This window comes from Lepidochelys kempii, chromosome 14 (assembly GCF_965140285.1).
Source record: "Lepidochelys kempii isolate rLepKem1 chromosome 14, rLepKem1.hap1, whole genome shotgun sequence".
Classification (NCBI taxonomy): domain Eukaryota; kingdom Metazoa; phylum Chordata; order Testudines; family Cheloniidae; genus Lepidochelys; species Lepidochelys kempii.
The window spans coordinates 19,720,356-19,739,639 of NC_136393.1; the positions used below are offsets into that span (position 1 = coordinate 19,720,356).

A 19,284-nucleotide genomic window follows, 5' to 3' on the forward strand; every position below is an offset into this window, starting at 1 on the left:
TGGCTTGTGGTTGTTTTGTATGAAAGATGCAATCTGTTGAATGATGTCTGCCTTTGTGAGAGAGCTCCATTTTCTTACATTATAGCTTCCCAAACTTCTGTTGTCAGGAGTGTTTTGGAAAGAGCTTCAAGGACCTTTAGCGGTTTTCGTACTTAAAGTCAATACTTCAAAAAAAATTAGTGGCTAATTTACAGTTGCTAGAAATGTGTGTAGGATTGAACATATATTGTCAGCAGAGCTGGTAATGCCCACTATAGTCAAGGTTGCCTAACACAGATGCTATTTTCAGTTGTTTAAATTTTTGCTAAATGTTGTTTGTTTAGGCTAAAGTTTTTCATACTGGGTGCATGCCCCAGGCTGAACTTTTTGGCAAGTTTCAGTGAAATTGGTTTAGGTGTTTCAGAAAATGGGATAAGGGAAAAATACGTTGTTTTGCCCATTTAAAAAAATTCTTAAAACTGTTTAATTGAGAAGGTCTGGCACCTCCATGCTTTGGAGCAAGGTCTTGAAAACTTGGCAGGGGGATTGCCTTTGTGTCAAGAATGTGCCTTTTGTTGGTCCTATGTAAAAACTGCCAGAATTTGGCCAAGTTAGAAGTCTTAGAAAAATCAGTTTGCACATTCTCAGTAGAGGCTTGTTAGAGTTTGGCAGCTAAATTCCTCAAAGATTCCATCTGTACTGAGCATGTTCCATCCTGAGTCTGCAGGGCTTGAGGAAGACTTTGCCTACCCTTGTTCCTCTAGGCAGCCAGGGGCCAATGTGGTTCAGGATGCCAGAATTAAGAAGAGAGTAGTGTCTCTGGTGCTCTCCATACTGCCCCCTGCTGGTGTCCATGCAGTGTGGAGGAAGAAACTAGCTGTGGGGAGTTCACTGGTACAAGGAACCTGGAGAGGTGGGTAGACTGGGACACAGTTAGCAGAAGTGGGTAAGTGCAGGAAGATTGATTTGACAAAGAGGTAGTGTGGAAATTGAGACTGGCAGGGCAGAGAGACTGGAACAAGGAGGCTGGGGAAAGGGAGGAAGACGACAGGGACTCAAGTGAGGATTGTGGAGCAGGAGATTGCTAGTGGTTTGGCAAGAAAACTAGAACTGGGAATGGGAAACCAGGAGTGCTGGTGGTGTTATGGACTGGTATTCTGTTCTTATGGAAATGGATGATAGTTTCTATGTATGTCATTTTTACTCCATCTATATCCTGATTCCTTTCTCTTTTCAGCCTCTAGAGCAGGTTGCTTATTAAAAGGGCCTTGGGTTTTTTGGAAAGAGAACCCATCAGGAAGTCAGGCTACTGAAGTGTATTATTCTGCTTTGTGGTGTTAGTTCATTGTGAGGCTTTTGGCAGGTATCCAGGTACTTTTAATCTTTTTCGTCATTAGCAGCGTGGTGAAGCACTGGAATGGGTTACCTAGGGAAGTGGTGGAATCTCCATCCTTAGAGGTTTTTAAAGCCAGGCTTGACAAAGCCCTGGCTGGGATAATTTAGTTGGGATTGGTCCTGCTTTGAGCAGTGGGTTGGACTAGATCATCTCCTGAGGTCTCCTCTTCCAACCCTAATCTTCTATAATTCTATGATAAAAGAAGAAATGGAAGATAATTATTTTAATTATGTCCTTTAACTCTTGGAAGTATTTTAAAAATGATATAAGGTTTTAAAAATAATATATTGAGGAAAAGTTGTTGGGCATTGTGATGGGATGTACAAATCTCGCACTGGAGAACAAGGGGTTAAGGAACAGCTCTGGGTTTAGGTGGCCCTGCCCAGCCACACCTGCAAAGCCTGCATGTGCTGGAGGCAGTGCTTTAAAAGGGAGCAGAGGAGCTCGCAGGCAGGCAGGCAGGCAGTGGAACAGAGCAGATGGCTGCTCTGAGCTCTTAGAAGAAAGTACTACCCAGGAGCTCATTGTGTGAGACCTGACAACACAGACCTGTACAAACCTGCAAAGGAAAGGCAGGTGACTGAGGGCTTGTCTACACTACCACATGGGGTTGATCTAAGATACGCAATTTCAGCTATGTGAATAGCATAGCTGAAGTCGACGTACTTAGATCTACTTACCATGGTGTCTTCACTGTGTTAAGTCGACAGCTGATGCTCTCCCGTCGATTCCACTTGCGCTTCTCATTCTGGTGGAGTACCGGAGTCAATGGGAGAGCTCTCAGTGGTCGATTTACTGCATCTATGATAAATGGACCCCTGCTGGATTGATCGCTGCCCGCCGATCCAGGGGTAGTGTAGACAAGCCCTGAGTGTACAGATCAGAGACTTCATTCAGTTTCTGTGATTTACTCTCTGATGGTAAAGGAGACTGGGGTAGGAAGTGGTCCGGGAGGGCTGCTGCTTTCATATCTGTAGTATTTTTAACCCTCTACCCCCAAGCCCTGTTTCAGGGCAGCACTTAAGCACATACTTAAATGCTGTCCTGAGTAAGATGCTTTCCTAAATCTGGGCCTAAAACCCAAATATTCAAAAGTAACCACAGCACATAAATATTAAATGCATTCTTTTGCAGGAGACTAAAGTGAAAACTTCAAACCTCAGTCACTGAAATGAATATAAGTGGCCTGATTTTTACAGATGCTGACCATCCACAAATTCCATCAAAGTCACTGAGAGCTGCATGCTCAGCACCTTTGAAAATCAGGCCTCTTACATTTAAATGTGTAAATATGTATTTAGGAGCCTAATTTTAGGTACCTAAGTTTCAAAATTTTGGTCTTAATCCTGAAACTGCTTGTGAATGCAAAATTAAAATTGCTTATGATCTAAAATGAGAGACTTTCTTTGATATTTGAGTAATGATGATGGATATGCTATGTAAAATGTGGCATGTTGACTTGCTGCACAGAGTGCATGATCTTTTCACTCCTCATTATTGTCTTAGGCTCTTTAACAAGTTAAACCCACCTAAGGATAAATCCACAATATGTTTGTTTTAGGGAGTAGTATTTTTGTGCTTCAAATGTATGAATTTAGTATGTTTCTTGAACAAAATTAATTCTACCTACCTATGTTTACAGCTTAGTTTTTATACTTTGTGATTCATTAATAATCCTGACAGTGGGTGGGTGAGATTCTGTGGTCTGCGTTGTGCAGGAGGTCAGACTAGATGATCATAATGGTCCCTTCTGACCTTGGTATCTATGAATCTATCTATGCTTAGTCTTTTAAAAAGTGCGTTTTACAAAGTACTTTACTCGTAGTAGCAACCTACTTTTTGTTGGAAATAATTATATATCCGTTTAGTATTTCCGTCTTCTTTATGATCCTAAAATAGTAGGAACTTTGCTTATTATTCTTACACTAATTTAGGTTATCTGAATTACATAATCCCAAGTAAAGTAAGAGAAAAAGACCTGCCTAAGAAAGTTGCACCAGCTGAATTCAAATTTGTTTTTTAAAGAGTGGTTTATTTTAGGTTAGCTGAAACCAGTTCCTAACTGATTTAAGATAAACTGAAATAAACATGGTTTAAACCAAAATAGTGTCTGTCAACACAGGGGTTTGCAAGAGTTTATAATCAGTTAAACCTGTGCAAGTTTATCATGTAGACAAGCCCTAAGGCTAAGGGAGATTTTTTTTTTAAAAAAATTGCCCTATCGATGTGTCTTATATAATAAACATTGGAATAAATGGAAAGCACAGCAATGTGTGATAGTGAGGTCTAAGTGCATTTGTGATTCTTGATGATACTTGCTATTTTCCAGCTGCATGAAGAACACTTTTGGAAAAATCAGACTGAAGCTAGAGAGATTTTTGTTTGTTTAGATTGAAATGTCTGACTTGACTAATATTGCTTGTTAGTTTCATTAATAGTAAAATGCTTTAAGATTTTCTGTGCAAGTTGTTATAAGGTGGTATTTGTCTAAAACCTGTATTAAAAAGCAAAATATTTTTTATATTCTTGTTTCCCTCCAGTCTTTGAGAGAATCTTCTAATCTCTGTAAAGATGGGAGGACAGAAGTTGTTACTTTGTTTTTTCACAGGACCTGAACAAAATGTGGTGTTGCAACCTGCAGTTATGTTGTTAGGTTAGGTAGGGTGGAGTGTAACAGGTGCTTATTAATACCTCTAGGCTATAGCTAAAGGTGACTGTATTTTCTTGAATGTTCGGAGCTCAGCAGGTGGATACTATTTTAATAACTGGATCGAGAATGGATTCTGTTTCCTATCTGAATAAGAAGATGTACATCCAGTACATAGCAATTTTACAAATTCAAAACTTGTTCATTTCAACCACATTTGTTCAGTTACTCAAAATAAATTATCCTGTTCCCAGTTTTCTCAGAGTATGATGAAACACACTAGCTCCTGCATTTCTAGTCCCTTTTTGTTTTTTTTCTCTTGGAAGTTGATTTTAGCTACAGGTTAACGAAATTCTTTTGAATTTGTGAAAATTGGAAGTAATGTAGACATACATACACACCACAATGTGAAAATAGAGAATATTTGACAGTTGGCTGCATAATGAATTAAAATGACATCACTGATCAAATACAAAAGCTGATTGTAAAGTACTAGAGTCTTTTACTGCTCAACATGCCAAACAAAGCTGTAGGAGAGAATGAACCTAATCTGTTTACTCTGAGAAAAAGCTTTGGCAAGATTTAATTAATTTAAAAAAGTGTGTGCATGTAAGGAAGTGTGAATAATCTCTACATAATCACATGATAAGCTGCACAATGTCAAGAATTTTGGGAAACAGTGTTATGAACAAAGGGCCAGATGCTGCAAATATTCTGTCCACACTACTCTCTGTTAACTTCATATGGAATCTCATGTATGTAGCATCTACGGCACCAGTCTTTGGTTTCTATATTGCTAGAACCCTGGGTTAAAAAGTACATCAGTATACTAGGAGTAGTTTTGGTGTGTTTTTATATTTATGGTACTTGAATACCAAGATAAAACACTCTTAATGCAAGCTTTAAAATTTATTCTAAAGTTTGATTGTGAACATGCAAATGCTTAAGGACCTGAATAATCCTGTTGAACTAAATCAGGTGACATAGAACGTTATACACACAAATGGAAGAATTTGTAGCATTGGGTCCTAAGCACTTAAACTATCTAGTAATGTAATCCTGTGGGTATTTTTATGTTATGTTTCATTGTCAAAATTATACAATGTCAAAACTAGTACAACAAAAACATATTAAGCAGATGTAAAAGTATGGGGGTTTAAGAATATTTTAAAATGTTTACATTGTGTTTCCTTCATGGGGAAAATATGCATTCTGTTCAAAAGCTGTTTGTTCTTTTTTCCATTATAATAAAGAATTAGGCTAATATCTTTTGCTCTTAATGTAAAATATGTTATCAGTACCTGGAAAAATACTGGAAAAAATTATTAAACAATCAGTTTGCAAGAACCTATAGGATAATAGGGTGCGAAGTAATAGCCAGCATAGATTTGTCAAGAACAAATCATGCCAAACCAACCTAATTTCCTCCTTTAACAGGGTTACTGGCCTAGTGGATGGGGGGAAGCACTAGATCTGATATATCTTGATTTTCAGTGAGGCTTTTGACATCATCCTGCAAGACATTCTCATAAGCACACTAGGGAAACTTGGTGTAGATAAAATTACCATACTGTAAGGTAGGTGCACAACTGGTGAAAAACTGTACTCAAAGCATAGTTATCAGTGGTTTGCTGTCTGACTGGGAGAATGTATGTAGTGGGGTCCTGCAAGGGGTCATCCTGGGTCTGGAACTACTCAATATTTTCATTAATTACTTGGATAATGGAGTGGAGAGTATACTTATAAAATTTGTGGATGACCTCAAGCTTGGAGGGGTTACTAGCACTTCAGAGGACAAGGTTAGAATTCAAAATGACCTTGATAAATTGGAGTATTGGTCTGAAATCAACAAAATGAAATTCAATCAAGACAAGTGCAAAGTACTTCACAGCTACAAAATGGGGAATAACTGATAGTACTGATGCAAAGGATCTGGGGGTTATGGTGGATCACAAACTGAATACAAGTCAACAGGGTGATGCAGTTGCAAATAGATTAATATTCTGGGGTGTATTAATAGGGATGTTATACATAAGACATGGGAGGTAATTTTTCTTTTCTACTTGGCACTGGTGATGCCTCAGCTGGAGTATTATGTTAGGGTTTGGGTGCCATGCTTTAGGAAAGATGTCACTAAATTAGAGAGGGTCCAGAGGGAGCAACAAAAATGCAGGGCTGGATTAACTCTTTGTGGGCCTGGCGCCAAACATATTTGTGGACCCCGTTGGGGAATGATTGTAAGAGATTATAAAATGAAAGGGTTGGGTGGGCAGAAGGCTCAGGGCTGTGGCGGGAGTGAGGGGCACTGGCTGAGTGTGTAGGGAAGTCCAGGGCTTGGCCTGGCTGCAGGAGGCTGCCCGGTCGGTCCCTAGAGCGAGGCAGAGGCCAGGGGTAAGAGCACAGCGGGGCATGGTGGGGAGGATTGGTCCCCGGCCAGAGCGAGACAGGAGCTGAGGGCAAGCATAGGTACTGGAACTAAGGGTGCTGCAGCACCTCCTGGCTTGAAATGGTTGAGACTAAATGTGGTTTCTCCTGTAACCGGACTTTTAGTTTCCAGTCAGCACTGCTAACCGGAGACTGTCAGGTCCCCTTTTCTACCGGAGCGGAGTTTCCAGTCAAAAACTGGATACCTGGCAACAGGTGCCAGAACAGCCTTTTAAAAGTGGGAAGGCTGAGCTTAAGGGCAAGCAGAAAGGGGGTGGAGCAAGCAGTGGGAGAGGGGAGGAGCTGAGGGCGGAGAGAAGCCCTAGGTAGGCTGATCAGAAGGAGCAAGTCATGGGATGGAGCCGGGGGTGGGTGGGGGGAGGAAGCTAGCGGGCAGGGCCATGTCTGTGCTGCCCAGGTAGGTTGGAGACTGTGGGGATCAGCTGACAGACAGTGTGTCCCAGCCCACGTCCAGCACAGAGCAGGGATCCCCGTTCCCAGCACATTGTTGCGCTTGGGGACCCCTGAAATCGGTACCCCTCACCACTTCACACCTGACTCACAAGTGCGAGTGGGTCAGGAAAGTTTGGGTGCACAGAGTGACCCTGGCCCCGCTGCCCCATTACTTCCCACCTTGGCCACTGCCTGTGGCAGAGAAGGTGCACCCCGGGGGTGAGGGGCCCTGCCTGCCCACCACTGTTCCGCTGCAGAGCTGAGTGGCAGGCAGGGGCTCCACTCCGGGATGCCAGTGACGGTCCATGGCTTTCGGGCTCCACGGGGGAACCTGAAGTGGCAGACCATCTGTCACTGGCGGCCCAGAGGAGTGTCAGCTCCCTCCACACAGTCCCTCCACAGTGACAAAGGGTAGAGAGAGGAGCCATCAGCTGGCTGGCTGAGAGGAGTGAGTGGGTGGAGGGGGGGAGAAGTGCGGGGCTGGAGAGGAGAGGACTAGGGCAGGAGCCAGTGCTGTGGCCGCTGGGCTGCAGTGCAAGTGAAGTGGAGCGCCGGGCTGGGCTGGCAGGGCCCCTGCTGAGTGTGGGCCCGGTGCCATGGCACGGTACTGCAAAAATTATAAAAAGTTTAGAAAACTGCCCTATGAGAAAAGGTTTAAAAAAAAGGCGGGGGGGGGGGAGACTGGGTGGGGGGAAACTGATAGTTTTCAAATACGTAAAAGATTGTTATAAAGAGGATAATGATCAGTTACTTTCCATGTCCACTGAAGGTAGGACAGGAAGTAATCAGCTTAATCTGCAGCAAGGGAAATTTATGTTAGATATTAGGAAAAACTTTGACTATAAGGATAGTAATGCACTGGAATAGGTTACCGAGGGAAGTTGTGGAATCCATGTAATTGGGGATGTTTACGAATGGGTTAGACAAACACCTGTCAGGGATGGACGAGGTTTACTTGGTCATGTCTAGGCGCAGGGAGCTGGAGCTGATGACCTCTCGAGGGCTTTTTCAGTCCTACTTTTTTATTATTCTATAATCCTAATAACTAGGTACCACAGTGAATAGGTGTCTTAGAGACAGAATGTTGTGTATGGTGCATAAAAAGTCACATTGAATTTTGAAGTTATCAGAATTTGCAAATATCGACATCTTGAATGATTAGGTACAAACTGTTGTGAACTAAATACTGTTTACAGAATAAAATAGATAAAATTTACTGTATTTTATACTTTCAACAAGTATAGGCCTAGGAATAATTAATTTTGTTAAAAATTATAGGGTTTTATCTAATAATGGAATTATGTTATGACTTTATTCCAGAATAATTACTTTCAAAAAGCCATGGTATATCTAGACACTTTGAACAGAGGACAGAACCACTGTAGGCCCTCATACACAAGAATGTAGTACTTGGTTCATCTGCTTTGGAAAGATAACTGGCTGAATTCATCCTGCCAGGAATAGAAATAGTAACTGGTTTGTTTGATTTTAGAATAGCGACAAATGTGTCCTTAGCTGGCTTTAGGGAGTTTACATGATAATATCAGAAGATGACTCTCATTTTCTTTTAATATACTTGAGATGTATCTCTTATGTCTTTGTCTGCCAGGTTAAAGAGCTCCCTACTATTAGAAATGTTTTCTTCATGGAGATGCTTCTAGACTTGATCAGGTCACCTTGTAACATTCCTTTTGACAAGTTTAAATAACGTTCCCTTTGATAAGTCACAATTCTTTTATTGTAAGGTGGGTTTTCCAGACCTCTGATCATTCATGTACCTCTTTTCTAAACACTTTCATGTTTTTCAGCATTCTTTTTGAATTGTAAACGCCAGAACTGAACACCATATTCCAATGAAGGTTTCACCAGTGTATTATACAAAGATAATACCACCTCCTTATTCCTACTCAGTGTTTTCCTGCTTACTCATCCTAGGAATGCATTAGCCCTTTTAATCACAGCATGGCACTGGGAGCTCATGTTCAGATGGTTATCCACCATGACTCCTAAATCCTTTTTTGAATCACTGCTTTCTAGGATATAGTCCCACTGTAATTGGGACATGCGTTCTTGGTTCCTTGATATTTGACCTTGCCTTTGGCTGTATTAAAACACATGTTTGACTGAGATCCAGATAGCTTGTATAAATGAATTGTCATTATTTATCACTCCACCAGTCTTTGTTTCATCTGCAGACTTACTCGGGATCTGGAAAAAGTTATAACATCATTGCTGGTAAATCTGAATAGCATTGAGCCAAGAATGGACCTCACTAGAAACATCCCCATTTGATGATGACTTAGACTGAAGAAAGTCTCATCAAATAACTTACTGATATCTATCAGTTAGCAAGCTTGTAATATGTACTACATTGATTTTGTATGAGCTAATTTTTAACTGGAATGTCAAAGTATCGGCATAAATCATCAGCCCCCTTCCTCATGTCTTGTCACTCAGCCTTTCTGTGGCTTTCAGTCCATTAGCACTGATAACTTTTACTTACCCCTTTACTCCCTGCCATCTCTTCCCTTTCTTCCATTGATATGGCTTTTGAGTCTCTTCATGCTTCACTCTATTCCACACTTGATCTCTTTGCTCCTCTCTCTCATCACAAGGTTTGCTCTGCCAACCCGCAGCCATGGTGCACCCTCAACACCTGCTTCCTCCATTCCTGCACTCTCACTGTGGAGCATCTCTGGCAGAAATCTCTTGACCAGGATGACTTCCTCCACTATAAATTCATTCTCTCCTCCTTCAATTCTTCCATCTTCCTTCCTAAACAACTCTGTTTCTTCAAAACAGTTGAATCCCACATATGAAATACCGGTGTCCTTTTTGCTGCCTTTAACTCACTCTCCACACCCTTCCTCCACCTGCCTCCACTCTCTTTGCACAAGAACTCACCTATTTCTTCCAAGAGAAAATTGACAAAATACTATGGGACCTTCTCCCTCACCTTGGCTTGCCTTCCCTTCTCCACCTGCAACTTTTTCTTTTCCTTCTCCACCGTCATAAGTGCAAAATTTCTTGCCCCTTCATTTGCCACATGGACCCATGCAATCTTCTAATCTCCTTCATGCTCACTCTCATCCCCTCCCTTACTCATATGCTTAACCTCTTCTCCTCTGGCTCTTTCCCTTCACAATATAAGCATGTTTTAGTCTCTCCCATCTTACTCACCCTTGACTCCAGTTGTCTTTTCAACTACCACTGCATCTCTTTTCTCCCTTTAATCCATAAGATCACTGAACATGCTTTTACAATCACTGTTTGGAATTCTTCTCTTCCAAGTCTGTTCTAGCTCCTCAATAGTCTATTTTCTGTCCCTCGCACTCCAGGGAAACCACTCTCACCAGTGTCTCTAATGACCTCTTCCTAGCCAAATCTTAGAACCATACTCAATCCTCATCTTCCTTGATCTGTCAGCTGCCTTCGACACTGCTGACCATGTTGTTGTTCTTGAAATCTTAGCTTCCTTTGGCCTCTGTGGCTCCATCGTCTTCTGATTCTCCTCCTACCTCTCTAATCGCTTCTTCAACATATCCTTTGCGGGATCATCCCCCCTCCAACTTTTGGTGCGCATTCTTCAAAGCCCTGTCCTTGGCCCTCTTCTCTTCTCTCTACACCTCATCTCTGGGTAGTGTCATCCATGAACACAAGTTCAGCTACCATCTCTGTACTTATGACTTACAGACCTACCACAACATCAGGCCTGTCTCCTGTCCAAACTAAAATCTCAGCCTGTCTCTGTCTCCTTGTGGATGTCAAACCATCAGTTGAAGCTCCACATGGCTGAAACACAGCTCTTAATCTTTTCTCCCCAAAGCCTTCTACGATACCTTCATTCTCGATCAGTATGGACAGTGGCACCATCCTGTCTGTCACTCAGATGCTTAAGCTGGTCACCAGCTTTTCATTCGGACCTTTCTCATATCCATTTTGTCCAGGGATGATGTCAGGCTAACAGGTCTAGTTATTCTGGTTATTTTGTTTTGTCTTTTAAAATATTGGCACAATGTTAGCTTTTTTTCTAGTTCCATAGGACTTCTCCAGTATTCACAGAGCCATTAAAAATCAATATCAGTGGTTCAGAGAGCTTCTCTAAAATTCTGCATGGATACACTCCACCCCACCGCAGCTGCAATGGCTCTAACGCATGCAGCGCTTGGCTCACTGCAGAGGAGCACACAGTTGCACTTCCTTCTGGGAGTTGTAGTTTTGTGTCCTACATCTGAGCAAGCTGGGGACTACAACACCCAGAATGCCCAGCGGGCTATTGCCACAAATTGCAGCCTGCTGCTGTGTGATTCAGAGAACCGAGCTGGAGTTTGGGTGCTGAGTGACAGCTGGTCCATTTGGGTTAGTGCAGTGGTCCACAAACTGTGGGATGCTCCCCTCTAGGAGGCCTTGGGGGAATGTTCGGGGGGAGGCTGCAGCGGGACCCAACGGCCAGACCCCATTGGGGGCGGGGAGGGAGCGCTGTCCTTCCCCACCCCCAGCTCTGCTCCTGGCTCCAGCTCCACCCCCAGCCTCAGCCCCCGGCCAGATCTCCACTCCCGGCCCCATCCCTACCCCCAATCTTGGCCCATGGCTGCGGCTTCCTTACTGGCCCCATCTCCACTTCTGGCCTGGCCAGGCAATATTCTTAGACTCCCAATTATCTTTCTCCTTTTTCTATTAAAATTATTCCTTCCAGTCAGAGTTGCTCATGATTGTTTTCAGCATTGGGAAATTGGCCCCACGTATGTGTATTACTAGTTGCAATTGTATTGTTTTTGCACATAATTAATGTAAACAAGTCATAACTTGTACCTAGGCAAACACTGATTTTTAGATTTCAGAGTAGCAGCCGTGTTAGTCTGTATTCGCAAAAAGAAAAGGAGTAAGTCTCTAAGGTGCCACAAGTACTCCTTTTCTTTTTACTGATTTTTAGTTCAATGTCAATTCATATTTATCCATCAGAATGAGGTCTGATTATAGAATTTCCCCAAACTGGGGACACTTTTGTGTTAGGAAGCAGTTTTGTATTAGAAAATTCTCATCTCTAATCTGTAGAAGCACTAGAAATGCTACTGGCATCATAAGATCTCCAGTATGTGTTTCCGATTTTGAAATTGCCCAGTTTTTCTTTCTACATATTCTAGATAGATGATTAAGGAGCCACTTGTTCCTTTCTCTAGTCTTGTTCAGTTAAAGGGGGAGGACAGGACAGCCATAAATGTTCAAAGTAGGGGGCATAATCAGTCTTTGTTGAAGGAAATTTATAGTAATTTTGTAAAAGTGCCTTTGGGAGCTGTTTCAGCGTTCTTGTAGAACCAGCTAATTCCATTTTTCCATCAGTTAATACAGCATTTTTCAAATCGAGTTTGACTGCATTTTTGAAGATGGTGGTATTGCTGTTTATTTCAGAAATGGAAAAGAAAATACCAAAATATCAACTTTGCTGTGCCATTTTCCTTTGAAGAGGGGTTGTATGCCTTGTATTTCTTTTATGTAATATTTGTCATCCTATTGGACCTTGAATACTTTTCAGATTATTATTCTATTTTATTTATCAGGCTAAAATCCATTTTAAAAGTTGTTTTGAATACATCCCTTCCCATTTGTTCTGGCATTAGTGTTTTCCAACCGTTAGTGACTGAAGTAAAGGTCATAAACTGACCTTATGTATATTGACATTAAATTAATTACTATTCTATTTTTTTCTTCTTGTGATCCAAGGGTAATTCACTAAGGGCAAATCTACAGTACGAAATTAAATCGACCTAAGTTACATTGACGTACAGTCACCACAGTAATCGGTTTTACATGTCCACACTATGCTCCTTCTGTTGGCAACAACAGTCAATGTAAACAATGCAGTGTCTACACTGACGCTGCATTGACCTAACTACATCACCTTCAGTGCTATGCGTCTCGCGAAGGTGGAGTTAAGTCGGAGTAGTGGGCGAGTTACATTCGTGGGAGTTACATTTTAGTATAGACACTTACAGAGTTAGGTCCATAAGGACCTTTGGACCCATGTATTACGAGAAACAATGTAGTCTGCAAATCTGATATCAAAAAGAGAGGATTAGGAGTTAAATTACTTCTGTTTCCCCACAGGTTGTTGTTTCTGCAGGCGTTAGCATGTAATTTAATAAACTAATATCTAGAGAGAAATATATTACTGGACTCATTGACAAAAGGAAACCCTCCAGGAAACTTATTAGATGTAACAAACTTTGACAGTATATTACAGGAACTATGAAAAAAACTTAATTCAAAGGTATTCTGAAGCTTCCTCATTCTTGAAGGAGTGAAATTAGGACCTGAGAGCTGTAAATTTATTTTTAAAAAACGTTTTTTCCCCATTCATAATATAGAGGCAGTAAGGTTTAGGAAAAAGGATGCATCATCTCTTCCAGTTTTGTTTGTGACGGGGACCCCTACAGACATCGGAGCTGAGGTTTTCACTTGCCCATTGTCTCGACCATATTCTCACCACTTGACTGCTGGTTACTGTAGGATCATTTGACCAGTCTAGTTAGATTCTGGGGTTTTCATTTGACTTTCCCTTTGGTGATTTCTGTTTTACTCTGACTCAGTTGTTATCACTTTTCCCATGTGACTAAGAAAGCAAAGCACTTTTCCATGGCTGTTATGCATGAAGTATATGATTTGTTTTATTCAGACTGGGAATCAAGAATAGAAGCCAAAACACTTCAGCTACTTTATAGTAAGCTGACGCTTCACTGTTCATAGTTTTATTTATTTATTTTATATTTATAAAACAGACAAAAAAAGCACATATCATAAAATCTGGGTGAATATAACAATTATCTAAAGTCACAAATAACCATGAAGATAAGACCAGCAGCAGTTTTTACTATATCCAGGAATAGCTGATACAACCTAACAACAATGTGCGTCTTCCTCAAAATTATGCCTTACGCAACATCCCCATTCACAAAGTCCTGCAAGAAAATGAACTTTTTAGTGTACCCTGAAGGTCAACAAATTCAGGCTGTCTTGGACCAAATGCTGTGGCTGTTGGGTGTGGGGTAGGGTGGTGATCTGCAAAGCTTAGTTTGAGGGGGCTTATGGAGAATACTCTGGCTGTAGTGTCCCCATTTTTATATTGAGTGAGCTCTAGCTTGTGTGCCTTTGCAATATGGCAGAGTGGGAGAGGTGGTATAATAAATAGTCAGGTCCTAGGCCTTTTAAGGCTTTGTAGGTCAAAACAAATACTTTCTGTTCAACCTGGAAACTCACAGACAGCAGTAAAGCAGAAAGACTTGGTTTAAATTCACAGTGAGCTGCTCCAGTTAACAAGCCCCTACAGGCAACCCCATCCCAATCTGCCCCCAGAGGTAAGCAAATAATGTCCTGCAGAATACTTTTGGATCATAAATAGCTTTCTGAACCCAGGTTACCTCCCTACACCTCCAGAACACAACTCATGCTGTCAGGAATCCTGTTATTTCACAGAAACCATTGCCTGAAACAAGCATGGCCTTATAAATGAGACGAACAAGCTGAGAGCAGGAACAGAAACACAACAGGATCCTTTCAAGAATTTTGCCCAAAAACCAGTTGCAGAAACATTGATGGCAATAGGAGCCACTTACCTGTAACCCCGCCCTTCCTGGGTAGTAAAAGAAAGAAGAAAACACTTGGTATGCCTCCTTTGATGAGGGGACTGTACCATTCACTCTCTAAAGTGTGCAGTAGTATGACCATACTAAGAAAACAAAAACCCCATTGCTGAAACTCAGAGACTTTGCTAAATAATGCCTTGTGTCTAAATTCCATTTTCTAAGAAAGCCAACTGAGAAGTAGCAAAAGAATCTCCAAAAATGACAGTTAGCTGCTGGTGTCCTAAATTTCTCTGCCAGGCTTTATGCCTGAGGTCCTCCCTATGTGTTAGGATATGGAGGTAGTTGTGGATAACTACACTCCACCTCCACAAGACTTAATCTTCAATATTGAAGATTTCCGTGAAGCCATTCTTGGAGCTGGGGGGACAGGGACCGAAGTACTAACAGTGACAGGCAACACCTGGCTCCACATTTTTATTATGTCAAACATAAACAGTATTGTCTCTCATCTTTCTCAGTATCTGGCTGAAATGAATATTTGGATGAAAAATAGGTATTTAAAGACTAAATGAGGCAAGATTGCTGTCAGGAAGAGAAAAATGCATTGAAGAATTTATCTCCTTTGTAACCTCTCTCTCTATCAAGGGCCCCTGTCCTCACATTGTTACAGTGCAGCTTTGGGTGTTTTGTTTGACTCCATAGTACTCTTGGAAGCCCAAATAGCTATGGCAGCAAAAAACCCCACCTGCTTCTATCTGCATTCTATCCTGTCAGACATATTCTGGTCATGGTTTAGTCCAGGTGATCTGTGCTTTCATGACAATGCTGTTTGTTGCATCTTCTTATATCTTGGAATGAAGTCACACAATGAAAAAGCTCCAAATGGTACAAAATGCAACTACTCACCAGGCTTCTGTTGTATACAGAGGCTATCCACTCAATACAGTGAGGGAGGATGAGAAGAGAGGGAAGGAGAAAATGCTAACTATGCTTCTTATCTAAAGTGCTATGAGAGAACTTGTGTGGGTAGATAGAGAATTTTATTTCTGTTTGGCAAATTAAATCCCAGAGTTAGTCGTAAAATTGTGTTTTGAACAACATGTCTGTCTGTGTCTTTGCTAATATTGTGTATTTTGTTTGAATGTTCATGGTACTGGCAGCTGAAGAAACAACTTAGGTGGATCACAGTATGCGCCTGCTCAGTAGTCTCTCTCTCTCTCTCTCTCTCTCTCTCATATATATCTGGCAGCTGCATAAATGACTTGGATGAAGATCTGTCAATTTCACGTCTGCTGTTGCCACAGAGAAATGTTATACAGGAATTACTTGCAGTGTTAATGTGTTCACTTGTGGAATGTTTAATACATAATTCCCATAACAAATGGTATCATGGTAATTATTGGTTAAAAAGATCTCATTAACCCACCCTGAAATTGTACGATGTAGTCCTCCAACAAAGGGTACCTGAGATACACTTGACCTTGGCTAAAAGGCCAAAAAGCAGAGAGAAATTGATCCTTAGCTGAATGGAACTCTCCATTACCCAGAGTTGTCATGCAAACTGTTCAGAATGTATTCTGTGGTTCTCCGTGGTATTGCACAATTTGTGGAGTTTGTGGACAAACTAATTTTTCAGTGAATCTCCTTCCTCATTGTTGTAAGCTAGTCAGGGTTATTTAGAGAGATTTGGATCATCTTCAATAATTCTAAAAGTTTAGGGGAATTTGGGACAATTTTATACGTATGGGTCTAACTTCATTTGGAAGGCAACTTGGAAATTGAGTGTTAATAGGCAGATGTATTTTTAAAACATCAACTCTTAAGTGTCACTCATCTCATAAAGATTACTTTGCACTTTACTAAACTCAGTGGTAAATTAGAGACACAAGGTGGGTGAAGTAATAGCTTTTGAGCTTACCCTGAGTTCTTCAGTGTTAAAAGTCAAGTCAATATTCTATGTACAATTTAGAGCACGCTGTCAAATATGATATGGCCAAAAAATATACCTACAAAACTATGAAAATAGTTCCATTTTAGGCACCTGAAGCCAAAATTTCAGACATGCCATTTTCACCACAGGCAGTGCCAGCTGTAGTTTACAGGTGGTGGTGGAATAGGTGCAGTTACATGACGTATAGTACAATTCTGTCAAAGTGGAGCATGCATATTATTTTGTATTCCATAAGTAAATCTTTTACCTTTCACCACACCTGTCTTTACACTATGTTGTGTGTAGGTTGGGGGAAAAATGTACACATTGTACTTTGAATCTTCAAAGGAAAGTCTAGGAACTAAAGGTTATTGCCAAAGCCATACAATGTATCAATTTTAGGCCTGAGTGTCCATTTTAATTAATAAAACAAATCTGTAAAAAGTTTTATCAACTTTGTCTTTCAGCAGTGTAAAAAGACTAGAGAGTCAAGCTTTTTATCATTTGAAGCAGCTTTCTGCTGTACTTCCTTATTTTGTTATCCCCTTTCTAACAAGATACTTAGAACAGTGCAAGATATTCCTTATGTGGACTCACTAGTATTTTACCCATGTACCATCTCGTAAATCTTTGCTAATCTAGGGTGTTGCCTTCTATGTACTTTTGAGTATGAGAACAATGAAATACACTTGAAGGGGATGAGAAAAGAAACAGAGGTTATTAGTCAAGAAACAAAATGCCATGTAAAGTCAAAATCCTGCTTTTTAAAATTTAGCCCTAAAACCACAGCCTCTATCCCCTGAGAACAGCATTCAGTTTGTTCTAATGAACGCAGGCAAATATGTACCTTTCCTTATGTCTTTTCATTTAAAACTTATTTTATATTGAATGACCTTGTGTTTTTGTTATTTACTGTATGTTCATATTCCTAACTGTTGTGAATTTCTTCACTCCACAGTTGTTCCTGTTATTTTAAAAGCATTGACATATGACGAGAAGCGGGGAGCCTGCAGTGTGGGTTCCAATGTAAGAGATGCAGCATGCTATGTTTGCTGGGCCTTTGCTCGTGCCTATGATCCCTTAGAAGTGAAGCCATTTGTTAATCAAATTTCAAGGTGGGTTGCTACCGTGAGAGACTGAGAGAATTCATTTTTTTTTTCTTTAGGCTATTTACAGTACAGAGAATGGAAGACCGCTAAAAGAGATTTCAGAGACTTAAAACATAGGTTAATGTTACAATTACTGTGCATCTAAAACTTTAAGACAATCATTTAAAAATGAAGTAAGGATAATTTGTTAATGTTGTTCAAGAGGAAAACATCTGGTCAGGGGAAGTATTCTCTCCATTAAAAAATTGCTTTGTTGTCACAGGTGATGTCAATGAGATTAGATGAGCTGTGAAAATTCTCACTTTTTTATCTTTGTATTCAGTGGAACAGATTTGTGGCTGTCCAGAATTTTTTTAAAAAAAGGCATAAAAATTATCTGCTCTTGGTGGTAATAACAATTACACCAGACATCTTAATCAAGGTACAACAGCAGTGTAATGTTTGGTCCTTGGTTCTGGGAGACCCTCCCTCCCTTTTTCCTTCAGATTTTCAGAGTTTAAGGATCATCATTGAAATCTAAATTTTATTTGATATTTTTCAAAGAACACTGTTAAATCAATTTTTAAGAGGCCGAAATATTTTCTTATTGTGTGTGGTGACTCATTTTCTTGTATTTCCCTGTCGCTACAAAACAAAGGTCAAGAAATCCACAAGCAAAAATTACTGAGGGACTGATGCTGCTTGGTGTGGAGGCTCCTTCCATCTCTCCTGCTTTTCTGCCCAGTCTTCAGCTCTAGGGCAACGCCATTCCAACTGTGAAACCAGTACTGTGAAACCAGGACTGTGAAACCAGTACTGCTTCCTCTGCCTCAGATCAAAGTGAAGGAGAGGTGGAACTGATATTCTCTTCTAGAGTTGGGTTGCAGGTTTGCAGAGTGGTATGGGGTGGAAGCAGTAGCAAGGGGAAAGGCTAAGGCGCAGAGCTGCTTTTTCCCCTTACATAATGACAGGTTTCAGAGTAACAGCTGTGTTAGTCTGTATTCGCAAAAAGAAAAGGAGTACTTGTGGCACCTTAGAGACTAACCAATTTATTTGGCATAAGCTTTCATGAGTGAGCTGTAGTTCACGAAAGCTTATGCTCAAATAAATTGGTTAGTCTCTAAGGTGCCACAAGTACTCCTTTTCTTTTTCCCCTTAGTTTCTCAGACACTCACTAAGTTCTAGTGATGCAAGAATTTTTTGCTGCTTAGATGATGAGGTGCAACCCATCATTAGCCATTTTTAGATCCTTTTGGCTTCTATATACCCATATTTCTTTTGATTCTCCTTTGACCGATCCAGTTAAAAAATTCCTGTGAAGAATAGCTGATGCAGGCTTCTTAAGTAGCCTTTGTGGGACAATTTTTTGCTTTAGATACTAGATGTGGCTTACTTTGGAAAAACTTGTACTGGAAGATATTGTCAAAGTATCAGATTGAATTACATAATACGCTCCAGCAATATTTTACTCTTGTTTAATTGAAACTGAAGAAATGACAGTCTAGCCATAGTAAATCTTACTTAATAGCACTTCATTTATCTATCCACTTCTTAGATACTACATGTTTCAGCCTTAGTCTCTCCTTTTCTCAGAAATGTTTAAGAACTGAGCTGTACAGTGTTGTCTTGTGTTAGTAAAAATATTTCTTTTGCAGAATATCCTGTAGAGTTTTCCTACTTGTAACAGGAAGCTTTATTATAAATAATTGAAACTAAATCAAAATTAACAAATAATGGGTCAAAGTATGTTGTGCCTTCCAGTTCTTTTGTTTTCATGGAATAGTCCT

At 40.6% G+C, this 19,284-nt stretch overlaps 1 protein-coding gene across 7 annotated transcripts in view; it reads left to right on the top strand.

Moving 5' to 3' along the window:
* The window catches only part of TBCD (tubulin folding cofactor D), a 252,394-nt gene that overhangs the window by 82,344 nt on the left and 150,766 nt on the right, over positions 1-19,284 (top strand). For all 7 annotated transcript variants that reach the window (XM_078848698.1, XM_073311984.2, XM_073311991.2 and 4 more), the window contains exon 15: positions 17,368-17,524. In XM_078848698.1, coding sequence (XP_078704824.1) covers positions 17,368-17,524 — 157 coding nt within the window. The remainder of the gene's footprint in view (positions 1-17,367; positions 17,525-19,284) is intronic.